Below are 22696 nucleotides of genomic sequence, written 5' to 3'. Positions count from 1 at the left end.
TCCCTCTTCTCTTCTTCTCCTCTCTCTTATCTCAAGTTTGCTTCACCTTTTTTCCCTCCCCCACCTCCCCTCTTTCATTCTTTTGGTTGCTTTAGGCGTTTAGATTTGGGAATCCGGTAGCAAGCGAACGCAATGCGTTCACCCACCGTCAATGGAGAAATGGGCACGGGTCAAATTAATGGCTGATGCGTGATTGCGGTGCAGGAAGCTTGGGGCCTTTGTGTATAAGCTACAAGGAGAGGTGTCATGATAGGTGGGATGAGGGAACGGGCTGGGTTGATCTCTTGGATTAGTGACATTTGAGCTTCTAATCAGATAGAGCCAATGTATTATTGAAGACGAGTGGGCGAGGGTCTGGTTGATTTTATGGCTTCTTGATTGGATGCATTGATGAGCTACACTCGCTTTTTCTGAAAGAGCATCTTGCTCTTTTACTTTGGATGGTGTTTATTTATTGTACATTGCAGGAGTGCTTTAATTTGTATTTACTTTTTCTCCCAGCGCCTCGGGCCAACACCTTTCATACAACCTTCTCCTGTGCTCGACCAGATTGTCAAACTTGGCCAGACATTGCGCAAGCGAATAGTCATCAGCCCAACCAAACGCCTCGTCGAGGATCAAATACGTGTAGGCAAACACCTCGGCATCGAACAGGCCCGGTTCAGACTGGCCGAAGAACCAGTCGTTATCAGTGAGCAGTGCGGAGAGCGAGCGCAGGGCGTCAGTGGCGTCGACGAGGAGCTGGCGCGGATCGACGAGGCTGCGGCGGGTGGTTTTGAGGATCTCGTCGGTGGCGGCGTTGCGGAGGGTGTGGAGGGAGGGGAGGTAGAGGATGGGCGAGGGGGGGAGGTAGAGGGATTTGAGGAGGGGTGTGTTTGCGTCGTGGAGGTAGAGGGCGTAGAGCTTTTTAGAATATAACAGGTTAGCTATGAAGAGGGGCTTTGTGTTATGAAGATGGGGACATTACCCATGCGGGACGAAGGTTTTGTGATAGGAGAGCTTCGTAGGCTTCGGTGCGGGAGGGGGGAGTGTCGCAGAAGGTTGTTGTTTCCCTGGGGGAGTTGTCTTTGGCGTAGCGGTGGATTTTTGAGCCCGTGAGGGGGACTGTTGGTTTTGTTACGGCATTGCTGGTTGGATGTGTCGTCGATGATTGCTTCTCTGGGGTGGATGTTGGTGTTGTTGGGGGGAGGAGGAAGGGCAATGCGCCGGAGGGAGAGGCGTGGTTGTTGGAGGGGACGAGGTGGACGTCTACGCCGGCTATACGGAGGAATGTCTGGTTGGTTGGATCAGGGTGTTAGTTTAAGATGACGAGCAATTACACGATGTTGTCATTGGTGTCGAAGAGCCGAGTTGTATGCTTGCTTACCTGCCACTTCAAGCACTGAGGATTGAAACTCGGCCGGCCGCTGCGAGCATCCTCCAGCGTCCGCGCAAAGACATACAGACTCGGTCGTACACGCGCTCTCTCGGGAGCTTGCTCGGGCAGAGACTCGGCCGGTAAGGTGGTCAAGGGGAAGATCTTGAACAGCTCGCGGACGGGGGCCGGAACGGCGAACCAGCCGGGGCGAGACGGGGGGCCGGCCATGTGGCGGAGAGAGAGTCCGGGGTTTGATACTCCAGATACCGAGGCGGGGTGTGTGAGGGATGGTATTGGAGAGGGTTAATTGGGGGGATGATGGGTTTCAAAACGAGCAACCCCTCTTTTTTTTACTTTCTTTCTAATTCCGTTCTCGGGGTTCTTTCAGCTAGAATCGACGAGGCGATGCGAGGCTGAGGCTGAGTCGGAAAGCGAATCGTTGTTGGTTTCGAAACGGGAGTTAGACCAGGCAGCAAGAAAGACAATGGAAGGAAAAAATAAGGCCGAGCTTCTAGAAGGGGTCCCCATCAATCAACCCCGGCTTGCGTTGGGTTCGGGAGAAATCTCGGAGCAAAAAAAAGGAAGAAACTTGCCCAGCCTGTGACGTTGCATGTCTGGGAACAAAAGGAAACTTTTTCTTCTTCTTGTTGGGGGAGTGGGGCGGTAGAGGCAGATTGACGGGCGCCGAGTGGGGGGGGAACTTCAAGGGTCTCTGTTTTTTTCCCGATTCATTTTGTTGCTTGTAATACAGATTTGAGTATGTATTTGGATGGTGCATCGGGGGTTATCGGACATATTTGGGCGATGAAGATGGTGTTGAACATATCACTCGATGCTGGGTGGTGAAGCTGCTTGGTGCCAGCTACGTGCCAGCATAATATCGTGATTGTCGAGCACGGCATCAGAAATCAGGTCATGGACGGGCAGTCTACAGTAGCTTGCAACCCACAGCTGCTGCAGCCCGTATCATGTACCATGCAACACGATCAAGGGAGGGGAGGGTAAGAAACAAAGCCGAGAAAGACGGCCGTACGAGTCGTGTGAACGCATGTGTTGGTCTCGTTTTTTCTCTCTCTCTCACCCCTTTGCAATCGGCCCTAGATAAAGCATATCGTTCGTTTCGTCAAACTCCATTTTCCCTCCACACTAACACGAGAGAGAGAGGGGGGCGTCCAAGGGTTTCCGTGGTTGGCTCAGCTGCTTAAGTTTTTTCCCTGGGTCGCCTCCTCACCCCAAATCTCCATTTTCCAGATTTAGTTTCGGGAATTGGGGATAGTAATATCGCTCTCACCGCTCCTTGCGCGATTCGTTGTTTAGGCTTGTTATTTGAGTATATGTGTATTGCTGTCTTTGGAGGCTGTTTTTGGTCTCATACAGATCAATGGATACCGTACCAACAGGTATGGAGTTTTGCAAGGTGTTGCAGTGGACGGAGTTTAGAGGCTCATGCACGTGCAGGGCCTGGCAAGGCAAGGCAAAAGACAGCACAGCGCAGACCCTGAACACTTGAGATGCAGGGACGTCCGAGGAGACCCTGGATTGGGTCCAGCCCATTCGCAGATCGCTTCTAGTCTGGCTTGTTTGCTACTAATCTAGCATAAGAAGTAACGAGGCTAGTCAAAGTTTGTGAGAGGATACTGTATGGAAAATGCTTCTGCCTACAGTAGTCCCGTCAACCCGTCCTGCTCTGCTCTTGTTCAATGCTGTTGGCTGCTGTGCTCCGAAGATCGGGTTCGGTTTATCCGATCGTTTTTCTAGGCTCGCCTTTCACTTTTTCTTACACATGTACTGTGCAAGGTAAGGTAGATATCGTCCCATTTGCCCACGGACTCATGCAAGAGACGGACAATGTGGCCTCGTCTCATTCGGCCGAGCCACCGGCGTGTCACGGCAGCCGAGTTGTGACAGTAAATTGCACGAATCCAAGCAGAGCACCTGTACAGAAATGCAAGTGAATAAATGCGGTTATGACAAACAGTCGGTGTTGTGAATGGACGTCGAATCACCCCCACTCGCTACTATTGGCCGGTACAAGCACCGACTTGGTTAGCAGACACCTCTAGCACCCGCTGATACTTGCCTGTAAGACGCGGTTGAAGACGTGGGGTTTGTCACTGTCTTGTTCTTGTGCTTGTGCTTGTTCTTATTCATGTGTCGATACGCTTATGAACTCGGTCCAGTAAGCAGTACAGTACCAGATGTTCAACATTCCCCTCTCCTCCCCCAAAGAGATCACTTCACTCGGAAGCAAAACAAAATGAATGAATCAGTGAAAATAGCATCTCCCCATAAATCATCTCCCATTGACTCGTCCATCCTGCCGTCTGTCACTTCATCTGGCAGCGGTGCGGTATGTACATGCCGAGGCAAGGCCGGATGTCCCCAAAGTCCCTTTCCCCCGTAAAACCGCTGCTCAAGTACTCCCGTGCTAGCGGCTGGCGCTGTCGTCATAACCGTGCGTGAGAACCAAGTCCATCGTAAGAAAACCGACCCGAATTAATTCCCCCCCACTGTCCGCTGTCCGCTATTCATTGCCGGCAATCCAGAACTCGTTACAAGTTCCATTCCGTAGATAAAGACTGCTCTATTCCCCTTCTTTTCCCGAACTTGAATCCATCACACTCCCCCCATTTATCTCTCCTTGAAATTTCTCCATCAACCATCCAATCCTTTTCTTCGTTCTCATCGCTTTTAGACAAAGGGGGACAATAAACCACCAAAAAAGTGAGACATTGATTCATTAGGATTTTGCTTGCAGCCGACCCCCCACCAGACACACACACACCACGCAATAAAGTGTCACTAGGCACACGAAAGAGCTCCAGCTTCTTCCCGGCTGAATTCATCCAAAAAAGCGCCCTGTCCAGGATAAAAAGCCGTCGCTTTCCACACTCCCCCCGGAGTCAGTCCGTCATAACCTGGGAATACACTCGACTCGTAACGATCAACGTTCCCCCCAGCGCAGATCCCCCATATTTTTCTCCACGTCTTAGCCAGAACCTGCGTCGCTTTTACCCTCGGTCTTTGGGTTTCATCATCGCCGCTCTTACATACAACAACCAACAACATTCTCAAAAAATCCTCAAATACAAACACCATCACCACCATCATGATGGACGCCTCCTCCGCTTTCAACGCCGCCTCAAGCGCCTCCTCTTCATCATCCTCATCCACCAGGCAATCTCCCAGCTCGTCCGCCGCCATCATGGTCCCGGCCCCCGTCCAGACAAAGGCCCCTTCGACCGAGCCCTTCCTCAAGGACTTTACCCTCGTCGCCGAGGCTGCTAAGCGTGCGCAGGCCGCCGTCATGGTGCGCGACTTTGCGGATTTCAATATCTGATTTGACGGATCATCCAAAATATCTATCCGGGCTTTGTCGTCATCTCATATCTCTTTTTCAAATCATTCTTCGCCGCCAAGATACGCCTATGCTGAGAAATATGTCGGCCGAAGAGACGGACTTTGTCAATCTTCGGCTCGGCTTGCTGGGCGCTACGGGTACGAAAGAGTGCGATGCTGAGATGGCCGTCTTTGTTTTTTCACAAGCATGATCTGGGTTTTCATAAACTTGGTTCCTTTTCCCCGTTGCGATACACCTTGCTTTATTGTCATTCCATATACACGGGAGATTTCGGCGTCAGAAAGTGGTGCGCGCTCAGTCTTTGTGCTGTCTCTTTTATACTTGGTTAATGGGTTCTATCAGATGGATGGGACGGTGTTGGTCTACAGGGAGGTCTGGACTTTTGTACATATACACGGCTGCTGTGTTGGGATTTCATTGTTTTTTTTTTTATTATTTCCCCCCTGTCATCTTTTCTTATCATTTTCCCTCTCACATTGCATATATATAGCCAGCTATAAATACCCGCCCTACGCTAATGGAATTTGTACGAGGCTGTCATGGACGCCTCCTTGAATTAATCGCCATCTCTCTTGCTTGGTCTGCGTGACATCGCTTGTGAATCAAAGCACTGCAGTAATAAAATCGTACATGTCCCCGTTTAAAGCTTGGATACATGGGACACACCGCCGTCCACCCGGATCAACGCGCCGTTACAGAACGCTCTGAATTCACACCAAAGTTAGTCTCGCCTCGACTCACAAACACGTAAAAGAAATTACTCACCCAGCTCGGCTCGCCAAGAACAAACTGGCTCCCGCCACATCCTCAGGCGTACCGATCCTACGCAACGGCGCCTCGCTCCGAACGTAATCTCCAACCGCCTCGAGCGTCGCCTTCATCATCTTGGTAGCAAACGGCCCGCAAGCAAGCACGTTGCTCGTAATGTTCCGCGGGCCCAGCTCCTTGGCCAGGACATTGGACATGTGGTGCAAGCCGGCCTTGCTAGCGGCGTACGCAATGTTGGACACGGTGGGCACGCGGATGCCGTCGATGCTGCCAATGTGGATCAGCCGCGCCGGATCTTCCGCCGTCGCCGTCTTCTCCAGCAGCGGCAGCAGCAGCTGCGAGAGGGTGAAGACGCGGTGCAGGTTGAGCGTCAGGACTTTATTCCACGCGTGGTCCGGGAACGAGTCGATGTCGGCGCCCCACGCCGCGCCGGCGTTGTTCACCAGCACGTGGATGCCCTTGGGCTCGAGCTCCGTGAGACGCTTCACGAGGTCCTGGCACTGGGCGAGGTCCTGGAGGTTGCCGGGCAGGGCGTGCGCGGAGCCGCCGTTTTGCGCAATCTTTGTGAGCTCCGTCGCCGCGGACGAGCAGGCCGGGGCGTCGCGGCCGGTGAGGTAGACTTTGGCTCCGTTGGCGACGAAGCCCTCAGCGATCATGCGGCCGATGCCCTTGGCGCCTGCAGATGAGATAAGAACGGGTTAGCTTTGGGGGTTTTGCCTGGGGGAGGAAAACGTGCCTCCGGTGACGAGGACGACTTTGCCCTATAAACGCGTTGGTGAGCTGGCTTGCATCAATGGGGATTTTTAGTGGGATACTTTACCTTGACGCTGAACAAATTAGTGACATCCATAGTGATGACACAGTGTAACTCTATTGTTTATTATAAAGAATACTCCTGTCAATTGGTGTGATTTGGTGTGATTTGAAAGAAACGCAACGATGTAAGAAAACAGTAAGAATATCATCAACCGTGGAGATGGCCGATATGTCATTCAAGCTGACAAGCCGAGGCTCATGGCTTGTGGTGCCGAAATTGCTTGTCCGCTTTGGGTAGGCGGTATCCTGGCTTTCTTCTTTTCAAAGCCCCACCTAAGAACGTCGTGGCGTTATCGATACGCAGCTCGTTCTTTTTTTGGTGGGTGACAGCTTCACTGGACAAAAAGATGCAGCTCTTGATGCCTTGGGATTGGAATAGACGCAGACGATGGCCTTTATATGCAATGTTTATATTTGAATAAAATTTCGTATAAGATCATTATACGTTATCATATACCGTCTAAATTTTCTACTTCTTATTATAAAAGCAATCCTTCTCAACACAAATTCAAGCCCCGAGGATGGATATCCCGTACCCCGAACCCGAGATCCGTCCCCGCCACTATAACCATCCCCACGAAATCAAATCACCTGGACTTTTCGACAAACAAGGCAAATGCCGGGTTTCACTTGATCCAACCAAGCTATTCTCGCTTCCTCCGGCGGTGAATTGATAAGTGGCGCTTGCTTAATTGCTTTGTACCGTGTTAGTTGTTTACTATACGCCCATTCACCCGCCGACCTGCATGTGATGATGTGATGCAGCTACTAATGCTGCGACTATTTACTAAGTCAATTAGCTCGCCTCGTCACTACACCAAATCCAAGCATCGTCCTTGCATAACCACATTCACTACATAATATCCCCTCCATATCCCACATATCCTTCCTCTCTCTCTCTGTCCCTTTCTCTCCTCTAATCAAAATCCCCAACACAATTCACCGCTAAATCACAGTACCGCAATGGACCCTCCCTCCAAACTCCGCGAGACCTTCGCCTCCAAGCCCGTCTCCGAGCACAACGACACCTGGGACGCCCTCTACCAGCAGTCCTTCCACCCCTGGGACCGCGCTGGCCCATCCCTGGCCCTCGCCGACCTGCTCGCCCAGCGCACCGACCTCATCCCGCCGTCCCTCGAGCGCGACCCCCGCGGCAACCCGCTTCGCGACGCCGCCGGCGCCGTCATCCGAAGGTCGGCCCTCATACCCGGCTGCGGCCTCGGCCATGACGTGCTGCTCCTGAGTTCCCTCGGCTACGACGTCGTCGGATTGGACTACAGCCAAAAAGCTCAGGACATGGCTCGGGAGAACCAGAAACAGGCCGCCGCTGAGGGCAAATACAAGTCGATCGAGGAGGGTGTTGAATGCGGTCGCGTGACGTGGGTGTCTGGCGACTTCTTTGGCGATGCCTGGGAGGGCGGCAAGGGCCAGTTTGACCTGATATACGACTACACAGTGAGCAACGAAAAAAAAGACACCCATCCAAAACTTCTATAATATGCCCCCGTTCTATGGAAATAAAAATGCTGACAGCTCCAAACCCCGACTTAAACAGTTCCTCTGCGCGCTCCAGCCCTCAGAGCGCCCCAGGTGGGCAAAGCGCATGGCCCAGCTCCTCGCCCCCGGCGGCCAGCTCATCTGCCTCGAGTTCCCCTCCGGAAAGCCCCTCTCGCAGCAAGGCCCGCCCTGGGGCGTCTGGCCCGAAGTCTACGAGGCCCTCCTAGCTAACCCCGGCGAGCCCATCGAATACACCGACGACGGCAACGTCAAGCCCAGCGCCACTCCCAAGCAGCCTCACCCGGATGCGCTGCACCGCGTGTGCCTCGTCAAGCCGCCGAGGACGCACAAGGCGGGCACAAATGAGGACGGGAGCGTCAGGGACTTCATCTCCGTGTGGTCTCGGTAGTAACGCCACTGCAGGGTGCTGAAGTTGAAGTGGGCGCTCTGTTGCAAGGAAGGTGACGAGGGCTCCGTATATAGATGTAGGTAGGACGGGGGCAGCGGTAAGATCGAAGCTGGGCCCCATGAGCTCCCTTCTTTCTTCCAGAAGGAAGGAGGGAGAGGACAAAATAAGCTCTCCCATAGACCTGTGATATAACATGAATACGCAAATAAAGACTCTCACGATATCATCATGATGCATGCTCAGTCCGCCGCCGTCGTAGTTGCTGCCGCCGTCGCCCTTCTCAAGGAGTTGTAGTGCTCTCCCAGCCCATACCCATGCCGATAGTACGCCAGCCACAGCGTCTTTGCTTCCTCTCCCTCTCCCTCTCCCTCTCCAATCTTCTCCGTCCTCCCGTCCTGTATCACTCTAATCTCGACCCCGTACTGTCTCGCCACGGCCATCAGCTCCAGCTGCCCGCCCCATTCCGCCGTATCTCTCATCTTCTTCGCATAACCCTCCAGGTCCTCCTCCAAAAACGGCGCAAAGTCATCCGCGTGCGCCTCCATGAACCCGGCCGCTTTCCTCCTTACCGTCCGATACGCCGGCTCCTTGTCGTCGTTGCCGTCGGCACCGAGCGGGATGCCGTTGTGCGCAAGCTGGTCCGCCAGCGCCGCGAACAGGCAGTGGCCATCCGGCTGGATGTCCTTCTCGCTGAGCCCGTGAGCTTTAAACTCGCCCTTCATGTATGTGCTCTCGCGCGCCCGGTGGTCCGTCATGCTGGACGCTTCCTGCTCGGCGTGCAGCATCGCCGCCTCTTGCTCGGCAGCGCGCCGCGCCAGCCGCTCCTTTTGTCGGTTTCGCTTCTTGCCGGGCTGCTGCGCTTGCTCGTTGCCGCTCTCCTCCAGATTCAGCTTCGCTGTCGCTGTTTCCAACACTTGCGCCCCGTTGGTCGTCGCGTCGTTCTGCTGTGCCTCTTCTTCATGTTCTTCCTCCTCGAGATCCTCTTCTACCTCTCCATTCAAGACCGCAACCTCAGAGGCTTGCTTCTCTCTTAGTTGTCGTTCCATCTCAGCGCATTCGTCGTTGACACCCTTGCGTGTCTTTTTCGTGGCGTTCTTCTTCTTGCTTGTGATTCTTCCTTGGAGGTCTTTGAGCTCACGGCGATGCCGCGACTGCATCTGCTCCAATGTCTCGGCTTCCATTTTGTTGTTCTTTGTATGTTTATTTTGCTTCTCTCTGTCTTCTCTTCTTGTGTTTTTTTTCCCTTCTTTTTTTCCTCTTCCAAACGAATGACGAATACACAAAGCCGGAAAGAAAGTCGTAAGCTTGAGTGGTAGTACAAGTAGGTGTTGATGGCGGGGTTAAGTCAAAGTGCCCTCAACTGATGTCTTTTTTTTTCTGCCTTTGGCGGGGCCGGCGTTTGCCCTGGATCCGGCCATGCAGCAAGCATATGACAAATTGTTCACCATAGTAACACCATGTTCACGACATTGAGTAATAATTTCGTTGTATTACGAGCGTATTGATCTCAGTTTTTACTATCTAGTGTTAGCCTTCTCTCAACATCTCCATGTTCCCAGAGAAAGGCCGCCCAATCTTCCTTGCTGAAAGGGCATTCATCCCGCCGTCCCTGCCAATCGCATCTCCAAGTCTATCTTGCTATATCCAGACCAAAGACGCCTCCAATAGCGTGAGATCATGGTGGAAATTGCTCCCTCTTGCCTTGTGTACACCCCTTTTTGTATATGCTTCGGAGTCCCCTTGACCCCTACATCCATCCGCAGACAAAAAAAATATGTTAATACAGACGTATATGTTCAGGAAGAAAATCAGCGCCGTGCACCGCAAAAATGAATGATAAAAGCAACAAAGGAACAGCAAAAGAAAAGAAGAAGTAATAAAGCGGCAATGACCGTAATTCATATCAATACAAGGCTTGAAGCAAAATGTAGATGTTTATAATGTCGAAAAAGAAGGGTATCCCGTCGTGGTGTTGCTTGATCCGTTATATTTGGATCGCTGGTATATTATGTAAAAATGAGCGTGTGGTTGATGGTTGATTTGTTTCGTGGGTTATGGCTATTGCAGACCATTTAAAAGCCCCTAAAAGGGTCGTCTCGGAAAAAGTCCTCCTCCCCTGCTGTCTTGCTTCCGCTGAAGAATTCGTCTGATCCCCGGGTGCTCCTTGACAGCTGGGCTCGGCGGCGATTCCGGCTGCTGCGTCGGCGAAATTCTTTACTCTTCTTTCGCGCAAGCATTCTGTAATCATCTTCACCTTCTTCTTGATATTCGTTGTACTGCTGGTATGCATGAGGGCTAATAAACGCCTCCATGCGCACAGTACCTATTGCATCAAAGAAGTTGCCTTGCTGAGATGATACCGTTGACAGCGGTGTTTGGGCTATACCCCAGCTGGCAGGAGATCCTTGTGACTGGTAAAGTTCAGAAGAACCAGTCGTCTCGATACTGGCACCGGCGGTACTGTTTGAAGAGTGATGGCTGATTTCACCAAGAGTCGGCCCTGAGAAGCCTCGGAAAGATAGCGGCGGGGGCACACGACCTCCTGTGTTGCTACGCTTGCGACCATGATTTATTGGCGTGTGGCCTGTCCGATCATTGAAGCGAGGTATCATAGGTGGCTCGGCGGCATCCACCGAGATTTCCCTTGAGTGCCCGACTCCAGTCACGGACTCTGCCACTCGAAACCTGGAAACATCGCCCATCCGTACGGTGGGAACATCAGGGATGCTAGGCATGCTTGCCAGCTCTGTCTTTGGCGGACCTGCTCGGCCCTTGGCCAGTCGAATAGAATCTCGTATTCCTCCTCTCGTCAACTTCGTAGGGCGTGGCGGTTCAAAGTTTGGGAGAGGGTGCTGCTTAACCGAGAGGTGTTGTTGGGGCTGGGCAGGGAGGACGTCGGGCACGGCTTGATAAGAATGGGCCAGGAATGACAATGCCGTCAGCCAGAGATAATGTCTCTCAGCTGTAGGCGCTGTGAATTTGAGTGCTCGCTGTGGCGTGAGGATAAGGATTGATCGGTTGAAGATGGGCGTTGTAGCACCTCGAGGTGCCGGGTTGTCATCTTTCACATCGAGGACCGATTGGATAGCAACTATTCAAGTTTGTTAGTATTCAGCGGAAATTCTCACTTCAGGGGCATACACTTACGCTTGCGACCCGTCTTTCCTAACAGAGCACTGCCGGAAGATGGCTGCTTGCTGCTCCATAGAATAGCTCGCTCATACGGTGCTACCCAGACCCATCGCCTGTGCCTATCGTTGCTGTTCTCATCTTTATGGCCTGCGTCTCCAACGCCAAATGATTTCCTTCTGCGAACATACTTGAACATCCATTCTCCAACCATGGTCTGAGCAATCGCATCCACGACTCCCGGGGTTTGTGAGCTTGCCTGGGATACAGCCTCGGATTTGGCAGTCATGACAGTATTGTTGGATAGCTGATGGCGATGCCTCTTATAGGTGCTGCCTTCTCGGTGGCGCGGCGTCGTGATATCATTTTGGGGCAGGGGAGGGAGACCGGGACTTTCAGGGGCTTCAGTGGAAGGTGATAGAGGTGGTGTTCGACTGCCTGTCCTGCGGTGACGTTCATGGTGTGGCAGAGTGTTTGCGGAACGAACACGACGAACATGAACGCTGTTTGCATAATAAGTACGGCTACCGCTTCGGCGATGCCCGCTAATGCTTGATGGAGTGCTGCGTCCATCGCTTGGGATACTGGTGCTGATGGATGGCTTCCGTGAGCTGGCTCGGGCTGGGATAGGAAATGGTGCTTGATTCTTGGGCTCAACAATGGTAGGGTAGTTAGCCAAGCCTGTCTGAGCCATGGTAGCCTTTCGCGTGACGCTGTTACGGCTTGATGGACCTGGTGCAGGCGCTGGTGACTTTTCGTTGAGCCTGCTTGATCTCCCGGACTGGGGCTCATTCTCACCAACACTATACAGGTCGGTGCTCCTTACTGATCTTACAGATGTCCTACCAGAGCGCTTGGAATGTTGATCAGGTGAAGTTGCGACTGTACCCACTGAACTTCGCTTATTGGTTCGGCTCAGGTTAGATGGAGGTCTGGGGGCCGTCAAGGCGGTTCGATACTCAGAATCGCTCATGTCCAGCTCGCCAAACTCGTCAATCTCATCCGAATCGGTATAAAAGCCGGAGAACAGGCTGCTGAAACGGCGAGGTGGGATTATTGGACCGCGTTGGCTCGATAGGAGAAGATCATCGTTGTAGTCGTGTAAATCATGGTCATCCATTCGGAGGCTGATGGGGGAAGACGGAAGCTCGGTGCTATACCGGCTGCTTTCCAGCCGTCGAGGGTTTCGAGGAGGTAAGCCGCCAGCAAGAGGATTGGCGCTCTTGTCGGGAATAGCAATGCCCGAAGGATGAGGCGAGGTAGGACGGGAAGTGATAGAAGACGGCTGAAGATGGGCTGGAAGAAGAGCCAGTCTCTTGTCTGTCTGGATTGCCTCTGTTTGAGAGCTCGAGTCAACCATATCGCCTTTAACAATGATATGGACTTGGCATCCAAAGTCTTTGAAATGTTGGGGTAGCTTCGGAGTGTGCGGCGAGGTAGGCCGGCTAGTTGGTGGTTGAATGCTGATGCTCGGGATATAGATTGGAGGTAGCGCAATAGGAGCAACTACGGGAGCAGGAGCCTCGGTCTGCGTCGAAGAAGTCGTCATCTTCGGTTCAGGCTTCGGCGTCTCGACCTCCACAGGGGAATCCTCACGCAGCTCGTACACTGAATTTGGTGTCTTCGGAGGGGTTAAAGGAACCTCAACCGTCTGCGAGGCTGATGACACCATACGTCGGGGTGTGGCGGGCGGTTCGATAACAGGGGGTAGACTAACTCTCTTCTTTCGCTGATTTGCTTCAATTTCGGACGATCGCGGGGGTGTCTCTTCATACGGTTTCTTTTCGACTACCTCAGAAATGACAGACTCCAGTTCAGGAGATGTCATCACTTCCAGTGTAGGGGAAGGTGGTGGAGAAAATTGGATTCCTGTATCAGCGTAAGAGCTCTCAGAAGCAGGTGAGTGCTGAACGCCTGTATCAGCGTATGTAGGCTCAGAAGTAGCTGTGTACTGAACTCCAGTATCAGCGTACGAGGTTGTAGAGTTAGGTGCATCTTGAACTCCTGTGTCAGTGTACGAAGACTCGGAAGCAATGGAGTGTTGAATTGCTGCATCGGTATATGAGGGTTCGGGAGTGGGAGAGTATTGAATTCCAGTGTCGGTGTATACAGGCTTGGGGGTGGAAATAGGAGCTGTAATGATAGCCGGAACGGGAGCCGGAGCCGGAGGGGAACACTGGACGCCTGTATCACTGTATCTATGCTCAAAGTCAGGAGAGCACTGGACTCCAGTGGTGCTGTATGTATAGTCGGAAACAGGAGAGCACTGGACTCCAGCGTTGTTGTACGAAGTTTCAGAAGCAGGAGAAGACTGAACTCCAGCGTCAGCGTAAGATGGCTTAAAGGTAGCGCGAGTACGAGCCGGAGCAGAGTCTTCTCCCTCGGTCTCTTCATCTTCGCCTTCGAGAGCCTCTAGGACTGATTGGTTCATGAAAACTCTGCCACGTGCAACGCTGCCAGGACGCTTCACACTTTCAATGCTCTTTGTCCTTCGGTGAAGCTTGCTAATAACACTCTCGCGGCTAAATGTTCGCCGGTGTTGTTGTCGTGGGCTTGAGAAGACGCTTTCGCGTCCGTCAAGATCCGTCTGGTCATCCGTATCATCGAATTTGAGCTCATCTGCCAGAGAGTAGCCATTGAGAGAAAAGCCAGGTCCGTTGGCCAGGGAATAACGAATGCTGCTTGTGAGACTCATTGTTCTCACGCTGCCTGTGTCATTCTCTCTACCGCTGTCTTCTGCATCACTCTCATGGCCACGACCTTGTTGAGAAGCTCCATTTGCGTGATTTGCCTGATAGGCAGCAACCTCATCAAGTACCATTTTGAGGCGGCTTTCCGCCACATGGATTCGCCGCTCATATTTGCGCTTCTCATCTTCCCAGTTCTCTTTTTCTTCAGCCCACTGTTCATGAACTCGCTGAGAATCTTCTTCTTGGATACGAATTTTCTTCAGGGCTGCATCTAGGCGCTTCTTCGTATCAGTCGCTGAATCGACAGCCTCATCTCTTTCTCGTGAAAGATCTCCCAATGCTGAAGAAGTTCCACCCTCCAGCAGCGACAGCTGTCGTTGCAACGAGCGGGTCTCCTTGGTTGCTGCATTGACACTGTCTTGCAGAGCTTCCTGCTCCTCTCTGCTTGCTTGGAGTGTACTTTCGAGGCTCTCAATAACCTTGACCTTTTCTTCTTGGTCTCTTCTCAGTGACAAGATTTCGGACACCAAGTTGGCATGCAGAGTGGGAGTGAAGCGTCGTGGATCGAGGATGCTGATTTGCTCGTCGGTTGTTATGTCCCTTGAGGAACGCTTAGAGGCGTTTCCATTTCTCGACGGCGAAATCTTCTTCTTTGCCGGTGGGGTGATTGAACGTGCTGAACGCCTCGACTTCCTTGACTTGGTCGAAGGTGTTCTGTAAGGAACGTACTCTCGCGCAGGCAGCGAGACTGCGGCCTGCGCATTCATGTACTCGTCGTCTGTCCAGGCCGACATTGCTGCGAAGTTGAGTCAATGCAGCTACCTAGTTTTAGGCCTGTATATGACGGGTAGCAGCCGGTTGATAACCAACCTTTGTCATGGGCGATAATCCTTTGATTCAACATTAGTATTTTGCAGACAAGAGCTGGTCTGAACTGTCTCAGGGTTCATTGGTGCCAAAGGGTTCGCTGCCGTGATACATCCAAAGCAAGGGGAAACGACTTACAAGACGGCACAAATGTCTTAACAGGCAATCCCTCTGGCTACTATGCACGCCGCAGGTGATGTGAGCCAGTGGCTGGGTACTAATGTCTTGCTTTCGAAGTCTAAAACACGCAATTCGTACAAAAAAAAAAAGGAAGTCGTCGAGACTGTTGAAAGAAATTCGCTTCAACAATGAAAAAGCATTGGTTATGGGGAGGCGGGGGAATGAGAGGTGATGGTTTTCTCAAACGGTTCGGTTACTCGATCTAGTCGAATGCGAAGGGGAATTTGGAATGAAACACGGAGATGCCGAACGGTAGCAAAAGGGTCTCGACGCCGGTATTCGCAATGAAGTGCTAATGCAACGATTTAAATAAAGAAAATGGGGAGAACTGAAGCAATTAAAGGCGTCAGTTTGTCTTTGGGATTCGTAGGGCTAACAAGGCAGCTGGCAACAAAGAGCAAGAGGGTGTCGCTTGTTCCTGCCACATGAATCTCACCTTTGGACGCAAGGCGAAAGAAAAGGAAGGAAAGAAGCAGAACCGCCTGAAAAGGCTTCGTGGATGGTTTCTGAATGTGTCTTAATCCATTGAAACACAACAGACGCCGGAAAAGAAGAAAAGCAAAGCCGGCTTCTAGTCGGACAACGCTCCTGCAAACTGCGTGGCGTACGAAGCTGAAGATTGTCGCTGGAGCAGCCAGCAGCACAAAGACACGACAAACGGCGATAACGACAAGTACAGAACAGGAGACAGCGAGACGAAAAGATAATGACGAGGTATTCCGCCGGGGTGCCGGGAGAGCAGGAGGCAGGGAGTATTAATTGTCCACATCCACTTTGCCTGGTTGGTTGACGCGCGATCGGGGTCGACTCTGCCCATGTGGGCCGTGCTTGAGGCGATCCCAGGACGCTGGAAGCTTGGGAACAAGGGCCAGGCAGATGGAGGGCTGTCTGGACTGGCTACGGACTGGCTACGGACTCGCCCAAGCTGAAGAGAGGCTTTGTTGCTGTTCTACCTTGCTGGTGTGAGCCTCCTTGAGTCCCTTGAGTCCGGGGTCAAGTGCTGATCGTGCCCAAGCAAGTCTTCAAACCACTACTCCCCCAGAGTATTTTCGTCCCTTTTCAGATCATTCATGCAATCTAACATTATACAATGCAGCACCTGGGCTTTGCCTCGCACGAGAATACGCCAGCAGATGGCCGCATATGCACACCACTGCAAGCTGCCCGGCAGGCATCTCCAAGGGCCCCCTCCTAAATCTACCGCAGCAGCCATGATTATCCCTCCTTGGAAGCTGAAGGCACAAGACTTGCTTGTTTTCTCTCTTCACCCTGCCCCCCTGCAAGCTTGTTCCCCCTCTACAGACGAAGCTGCGCTGCATCATTGGCCAGGGGCCTGCGTCGGTTCTATCATCCGCGAGGGCCCAAGCGTCCACTCCCAGCATGCTACTCCCAGTCCTGATTAGCGGTCCTCAGTCAACGCCAAAAACGCCCACCATACGAGTGGCTAATACACGTCCTACTAATAACCCGATGGCCTGTCAGGTTCCCCCCTTCAGCTCAGAGGCACCAGTATTACAGCTGCTGTTGGTCTGGCAGATGGCGCGGTGGCGTCTCATTCCCGGCCGCAAAGCGTAGGATCCGGCCAGTGGCTTTCTTTATTTTGTTTCACCATCGTCCGGTGCGAGACCGAATATGATACGGCAACATGAGTGTGCCCGCTCCTCGCACGGAATACGGTTGACTATCAACGCACCCGGGTTGGTGACGGACTGAAGGCTGGTAGAAATTATCACCAGCATGGGGCTTCCTGCTCTTACCTTGTATGGGATATTGCGCCGGCCTTTTTCTTATATGAGGGAACAACGTTAAATTATGTAAAGAGCCAACGGTCTTGGAATGGCATAAAATAATTACTGCAATAAGGAGGGCCCTCGGCTACGTACCGTTGAAAGTGGACGGCGACACTTGATCTCGCGGAGGCATTCATTCATGTAAGCCAGCGTGGATGCACGGCAATATCACATATGCAAGGCTACCGGTGTCACCTGGTTGGATCCCTGTCAGGACCACCCTCACGACATTATCCGAAATCGCGCCTGTTCAAGTGTATGCGCGGATAGGAGGAGCATCCTGGCTAGAGCGAATGTTTCTAGACTACCATGCTTGTACTCGTAAAAGTACTCGTATGGAACTCCAGGTCCAGGATGACACTCGCCACGGCGGCCGATGAGCAGCCACTACATTGCTTCTCCAGGAAATGATGGGAGGATTCGCAATTGTTGGCCCAAAGTTAGTCTCATTATTCGGTCATCATTCAAGGCCCTCGAGCCGTCATCACCATTACTATTGGTACCCCATACGATGGACTGTGCCTGCTTTATTTCCTCCCCCTTTACGGACGGGTACACGTCGCCGTCGCCTGCGCTACGGCCCGGTACTATGGTGAGACTCTGCTGTGTCAGTTGCCCTCCCGACCGAAGCACACGGGTGTGATGTTGCAACAGAGTACGAGTACACACAAGTGCCTGTACCGGGTTTATTATGAGCTCTCCCACCATGGCGGTGCTCGGCTATTTTCCACGCTCTCGAATCCTGAGCGCGTACCTTGCATCGTCCTGCAGATTCTACGATGCTACTTTCGCAGTACTTGCTGTGCTCCATTCTTCCAAGGTTATGGGGAATGCTGTCCGTAGGGGGCATAGCATTACTGGTAGATCGTACACGTGCCTAGCATTGCGCTTGTATGGAAGTCACTGGTATGGGGTACGGGTTGGCTCATTTACTTTAGCTGGCCTCCCTGGCTGCTTTGGAAATTAATCGCGACCAGGGCCACTGTTCTTCGATTTCAAGAGGCCCGAAACTATGCTGGCCTAGGAAGCGGGCCGAGCTTGGCAAACCAGCCCGGTCCTCGTGCTCTTTTAGGGGAACCAACCTTACTTGGTACGGCCCATCCCCAGTTAATTGAGCAGACATGGGGATAAGGTCCTGCTGATGATTTTTTCTTTTTGGCCCGCATGTTCATCGGGGTCGGCATGACCGAAACCATCAACAGATACGAGTGCAAGCTTCGTACACGGGATATTCTTGTGGTGATCTTTAATTGTCTGACAGCTAGGTTATCCATGGCGAGGCTAAGTCGCCATCAGAACGTTAACAAAACGATATGAATCTTGCTCCGTGCGCACGGCATTTGAGGCTCTCTCCACGGAGACAGTCAACTGACAGATGGCGCCGGCGTCTCGTCGAAGCCCCTCAATGGCACGGATTGATGACTTGAGCAAAATGATAAGTGGCAAAGGATGATTTTTGCTTTTTATCTCCCGTCCCTGCTGTCGAATCTAGGCCGTTCGTAGTCCCTCCACAGAAGACGGACGCCGATCATCAGCCTTTTTGGCCAACTCACTTGTACCCACCTGGTATTAGCTGTTGGCAAACAAGCTACCACCAAATTACGGAATTGCCAGACCTTTTTGTTCCTTCATGCAAACCTCATATCATCTGAGGGTCTCTCCAGCCGATGATTGATTAACTCAGCGGGCCATATGCAGGGGAACATGAACGGCCAGAGCACAACTGCATGCTTCTCTGTCTTGATAGGAACTCCCACTAGCAAACGCGGCATACTCCACCTTTCCAATATGCCGCCACTACATCAGCTCTCTTGGGTGCTAGTCGAGCTCGCTCCCTCAGGTTAGCCTGAGATGTGATGGGTGATAGGGCGATTGCCATGCTCCTGCAATTTCTCCGCTTTCTACTGCTACTCCACCTCCATCCTGAACGACTTACAGCACTAATACAACAAGTTCTGCCGGTTCCTAGCTCGCCAATTACATGTCTAAAAAAAGAAAAGAAAAAGAACAAGGAGATGAAGTTGCTAGGCCGCTGGATCTGATACTTACGAATATTGTGCGGCCTCGTCCGGTACACAGACGAGTATGGTAGCCCTCATCGCCATTTATCTGGCTGTAGCTATAGCATATCGACTGTAGTCTCTGTGTATCCCATTCACACAGAGGCGGAAATGTGAGAGATTCTGATAACTGTTAAATCTGTCAATATTGACAGAGGATACATTTCTAGGGCTCAAGCATCAAACGACCAATCTCCAGATGTACCGGGAGGAACAGAGAAAGCCGCGAATACTACCCCCGCCTGCCAAGTCCATAAACTATTGTCTTCTTAAACGCTCCGGGGATCCAGATCACTTTCCCAGGGCGGAAAGATCAGCATTCAATAGAAGCCACAGGCTACTTTCTTACATTCAGCTGAGTACAGCCAATACGGAGCTGAACTGCCCTGGACATTGAAGAAGAATCGCCTAGTACGAGTACATACGTAGTATGTGGTACAGGGAATCACTCTGCACTCTACCACGCTATCTTTTATATGTTACCGCAGCCAATAACTTCTGTGCTCACAGAACAAACCGATAGCAGATCATGAATGCCACTTAACCCGGGGCAGGGGTGTCACAGAACCAACTCAAACATAGCGGCATGCCGGCAGCAATAGCCGGCCTAGCGGACATTGCCTTGGATGTTTCACTTAATTGATGGGCCAATCGCCCCAATCGAAGTGTACCGTTGAAGCTACGAGACATATTGATGAGGCCCAGGCCATCTGAGACTATATCAGCCGTCTGCACAGCGGGACGTTGGCCACCATTGTTCCGGACCGTCCATCCGCGTCCTCCTAGTGATGCCTGTTTTTGATATCATTTTGTTCCTCCACAATTGCTATGGCGTAGATTGGACTGTCAGCTTGTGGATAGCGAGGTATTCCCGGAGATGCCGTTGGTATGGAGATGTGTCGACAACATACTCACGCTTGTACAAGGTTTTGGACATGTACTCCTTAATGGTCTGCGTTGGTGCTCACCTTTCCTCGCTTGCCTGGGGTTGGTATCCGGCTAAGACGTCTTCCACATCCCCGCACGATCACGTTTTCATCAGAATTGGTAAAACGGTATGATAGTACATCTTTTCCCTTTTTGCCGTTGGTAAGTTGGCCGTCTATGTTCTTTTGCGTTGTTTTCGAGGCTCCAAGCGCTCTCGTCACAAAGGATCCCACCCGAGCCGTCACTGTCACGGTGACACAACATTTACAATGGGTACTGAAGGGAGTCTTCTATTTAAAGAAGTAAAAGGCCCGTAGGTATGTTGGACCTCGGTCTAATGAAGAGCGTGGCTTTCGTTTCAGCTATCTTGGCAGCTTGTTGGTCACACACGAAGTCTACTCTGGCCTTGAGAAGCTCAACAATATCACAGTGCTGGCAGTCACTTTCATACCAGTCAGTCATGAGTACCGTACACTCTAATAAGGCGGGCGTTGGGGGACAAGGGTAACAAATGACAGCCGCGGTGGCATCCACATGTCAACTTACTCGTATTTGATCGAGCCTCGACTAGTTGGGAGTTGACTGCTAATATTAGGCAGGCCACGAGCCTAATGGGACTTGTCGAGGCTTTGATCGCCTCCAGTCCAGCGGCAGTGCGGTGGCGGGCGTTTCGAATAAATGGTTGATCCTTGCGCCAATGACTTTATTTATTCTAGCTTGCGTTTGCGGAGCAATCTCCTGGGAAGATTGGCATGTAATGCTCCCTCTGACATCAAGAATGCTCTATCGTATCCCAGACTCGTTGTCATCCTGCGACTGACCGACCGCCTATCAAGACTTAATACGTGATAGTGGCTTGCGGGAATACATGTGGCAAATGTGCCATGTGCAATGAGATGCATTCATCACAGTGGCTTGTTTTATGTAAGTGCGTCACACTCGGCTACGGGTTGATTCCAGGCAATGTCTCTGCAGATGATGAAACTCGGTTATGTATCGGTAGGGAGTGCATGGTGGCTTGGGCCAAATCTTGCCGGGGTTTGCTATTAAGTTATTACGATGCGTATCAAACTTTGAGAGTTTCATTGCGTTTGTAATATCACCTACCAAAGGAGTGCAGTGATGGTATGTTGCGCATGAAAGGTTGTATGGAGTCGGTTGGTATACCGAGGCCACCTACTGTCTGGGAACTCGCATCGCAATCACTCAAAATCTCTTATATTGCTTATTTATTACAGACACTTATACTATTACACCAATTAGTTTTCTCACATTAAAAAAATAATCTACATTCTTTAGTATAGATCCATAGATAAATGATGAAAGTAATGGTCACTTACATACCATGAGACGCCTCCCTTCTTACCCTACAGCAGGACGAGGAAAAGGCATCCGCATTCACTGCACGTCTGTTTTCATGTGAGAATTTCAGTATCTAACGACGTATTATTAGCCGTCTTATTTTCATTTCTACTGATATAGGCTTTATGATGAGGCTTGGTGGGTTGTCGATGGCGACATTAAATCATGTGATTTTGTAGATCTAAACTTTAACCTCGGTGACGCTTCATCAACTGCAAGTGTCAACTTGTGACTCACTAAATGTAATGTTGGCTTCGAGTATATTGAAGCCGAGACAGATCTCCAAATCCAACTTCCTTTTAACAAGTATTATCATCTGAAGATAAAGCCAGAACACCAAAAAACGAAAAACAAAAAAAAAAAAAAACCAATCATGCCCTCAAAAACCTCACCCCTCACCAACATCAAAGCCCTCCTCTTCGACGTCTTCGGCACCGTCGTCGACTGGCGCTCCTCCGTCACAGACGAAATCTCCCTCCGCATATTCCGCAAACTCTCTTCTCAAGAAAACCCCCTCCCTGCTACCTTGAAAGCCCGTCTCGAAGGTCTCACGCAGAAGGACTGGGACCGCTTCATCCAGGAATGGCGGGACTCGTATAGTGCCTTTACGAGATCTTTCAACAAGGACACGGACCCCTGGAAGAGCGTCGACGAGCATCATCATGATAGTCTCGTCGAGCTCCTTGAGAAATGGGATCTTGAGGGCCTCTTTACTGAGACGGAGATTGAGAGCCTGAGTCTTGTTTGGCATCGTCTTACTCCGTGGCCGGATTCTGCTGATGGCCTTGCGGAGCTGGGACGCAGATATGCTACCGGCACGCTATCCAATGGAAACACCAGCCTCTTACGCGACCTCGCTGACTTTGGCGGGCTTTCTTTCCACAAGATCTTCTGCGCCGAGACGTTCAAGGCTTACAAACCGGACCCGGCAGTGTACCTCGGCGCCGTGCGAGCGCTGGGCTTGCAGCCGGAGGAAGTGGCCCTTGTGGCGACGCATCTCGGGGATCTTCACGCCGCTAGGGCTTGCAGCTTGCGGACAATCTACGTCGAGAGGGATAGAGAGGAGGCGTGGGGGAAGGAAGAGGAGAGATATATAGAGGCGAAGAACTGGGTGGACTTGTGGGTGACGGAGGGGGAGAATGGGCTGCTTACCGTTGCGGAGAAGTTGGGGGAACTGGAGTAGGTAGAAAGTGATAGATGACGGGGGGAAAGAGGGTTGTGAATATGTGGAAACTACTGGCCTTATTGGATTTGGGGGTTGAGTGGATAGTTGGGGATGTTGAGTGTGGGGATTGAAGTCTTCGTGTTGATATACGAGATGTCTTACTTATAACGGGTTGCCATGATAATTTATATAAACTCGAGTGAGAGTAACTCCTCGATTTGAAGAGTATGTCTCATAAGACTGCTTGACAATTGGTTGCGTAGCTGCATTGCTCTTTGTTGCACTATTGAATTGCATTCATTCTGCCAGCCTTGAGGT

At 51.6% G+C, this 22696-nt stretch overlaps 7 protein-coding genes across 7 annotated transcripts; 3 read left to right on the top strand and 4 right to left on the bottom strand.

The window, feature by feature from the left end:
* Positions 1 to 474: 474 nt before the first annotated feature.
* Positions 475 to 1585, bottom strand: T069G_04002 (outer mitochondrial membrane transport complex protein domain-containing protein; the record flags this gene model as incomplete). The annotated part of the gene is made up of 3 exons (XM_056171212.1): positions 475 to 903; positions 968 to 1273; positions 1367 to 1585. The coding sequence occupies 3 exons, from the start codon at positions 1583 to 1585 to the stop codon at positions 475 to 477; spliced, it is 954 nt and encodes a 317-aa protein (XP_056032104.1).
* A 2881-nt stretch (positions 1586 to 4466) lies between these two features.
* On the top strand, positions 4467 to 4697 carry T069G_04001 (uncharacterized protein; the record flags this gene model as incomplete). Its single annotated transcript, XM_056171211.1, has 1 exon — positions 4467 to 4697. The coding sequence occupies one exon, from the start codon at positions 4467 to 4469 to the stop codon at positions 4695 to 4697; it is 231 nt and encodes a 76-aa protein (XP_056032103.1).
* A 661-nt stretch (positions 4698 to 5358) lies between these two features.
* T069G_04000 (enoyl-(Acyl carrier protein) reductase domain-containing protein) lies at positions 5359 to 6336 on the bottom strand (the record flags this gene model as incomplete). Its single annotated transcript, XM_056171210.1, has 4 exons — positions 5359 to 5422; positions 5484 to 6162; positions 6223 to 6247; positions 6307 to 6336. 4 exons carry the CDS (start codon positions 6334 to 6336, stop codon positions 5359 to 5361), a joined length of 798 nt encoding a protein of 265 aa, XP_056032102.1.
* A 929-nt stretch (positions 6337 to 7265) lies between these two features.
* On the top strand, positions 7266 to 8208 carry T069G_03999 (thiopurine s-methyltransferase (TPMT) domain-containing protein; the record flags this gene model as incomplete). Its single annotated transcript, XM_056171209.1, has 2 exons — positions 7266 to 7757; positions 7858 to 8208. The coding sequence occupies 2 exons, from the start codon at positions 7266 to 7268 to the stop codon at positions 8206 to 8208; spliced, it is 843 nt and encodes a 280-aa protein (XP_056032101.1).
* Positions 8209 to 8447: 239 nt separating this feature from the next.
* Positions 8448 to 9389, bottom strand: T069G_03998 (OTU-like cysteine protease domain-containing protein; the record flags this gene model as incomplete). Its single annotated transcript, XM_056171208.1, has 1 exon — positions 8448 to 9389. The coding sequence occupies one exon, from the start codon at positions 9387 to 9389 to the stop codon at positions 8448 to 8450; it is 942 nt and encodes a 313-aa protein (XP_056032100.1).
* Positions 9390 to 10280: 891 nt separating this feature from the next.
* On the bottom strand, positions 10281 to 14821 carry T069G_03997 (uncharacterized protein; the record flags this gene model as incomplete). Its single annotated transcript, XM_056171207.1, has 4 exons — positions 10281 to 11299; positions 11356 to 12865; positions 12914 to 12988; positions 13055 to 14821. The coding sequence occupies 4 exons, from the start codon at positions 14819 to 14821 to the stop codon at positions 10281 to 10283; spliced, it is 4371 nt and encodes a 1456-aa protein (XP_056032099.1).
* A 6765-nt stretch (positions 14822 to 21586) lies between these two features.
* T069G_03996 (haloacid dehalogenase-like hydrolase domain-containing protein) lies at positions 21587 to 22396 on the top strand (the record flags this gene model as incomplete). Its single annotated transcript, XM_056171206.1, has 1 exon — positions 21587 to 22396. The coding sequence occupies one exon, from the start codon at positions 21587 to 21589 to the stop codon at positions 22394 to 22396; it is 810 nt and encodes a 269-aa protein (XP_056032098.1).
* Positions 22397 to 22696: the final 300 nt, after the last annotated feature.

The sequence above is a fragment of the Trichoderma breve genome, chromosome 2, assembly GCF_028502605.1.
Source record: "Trichoderma breve strain T069 chromosome 2, whole genome shotgun sequence".
Taxonomy (NCBI): domain Eukaryota; kingdom Fungi; phylum Ascomycota; class Sordariomycetes; order Hypocreales; family Hypocreaceae; genus Trichoderma; species Trichoderma breve.
The sequence above is the reverse complement of the archived record's forward strand: the minus strand, read 5'-3'. Positions and strand labels throughout refer to the sequence as shown.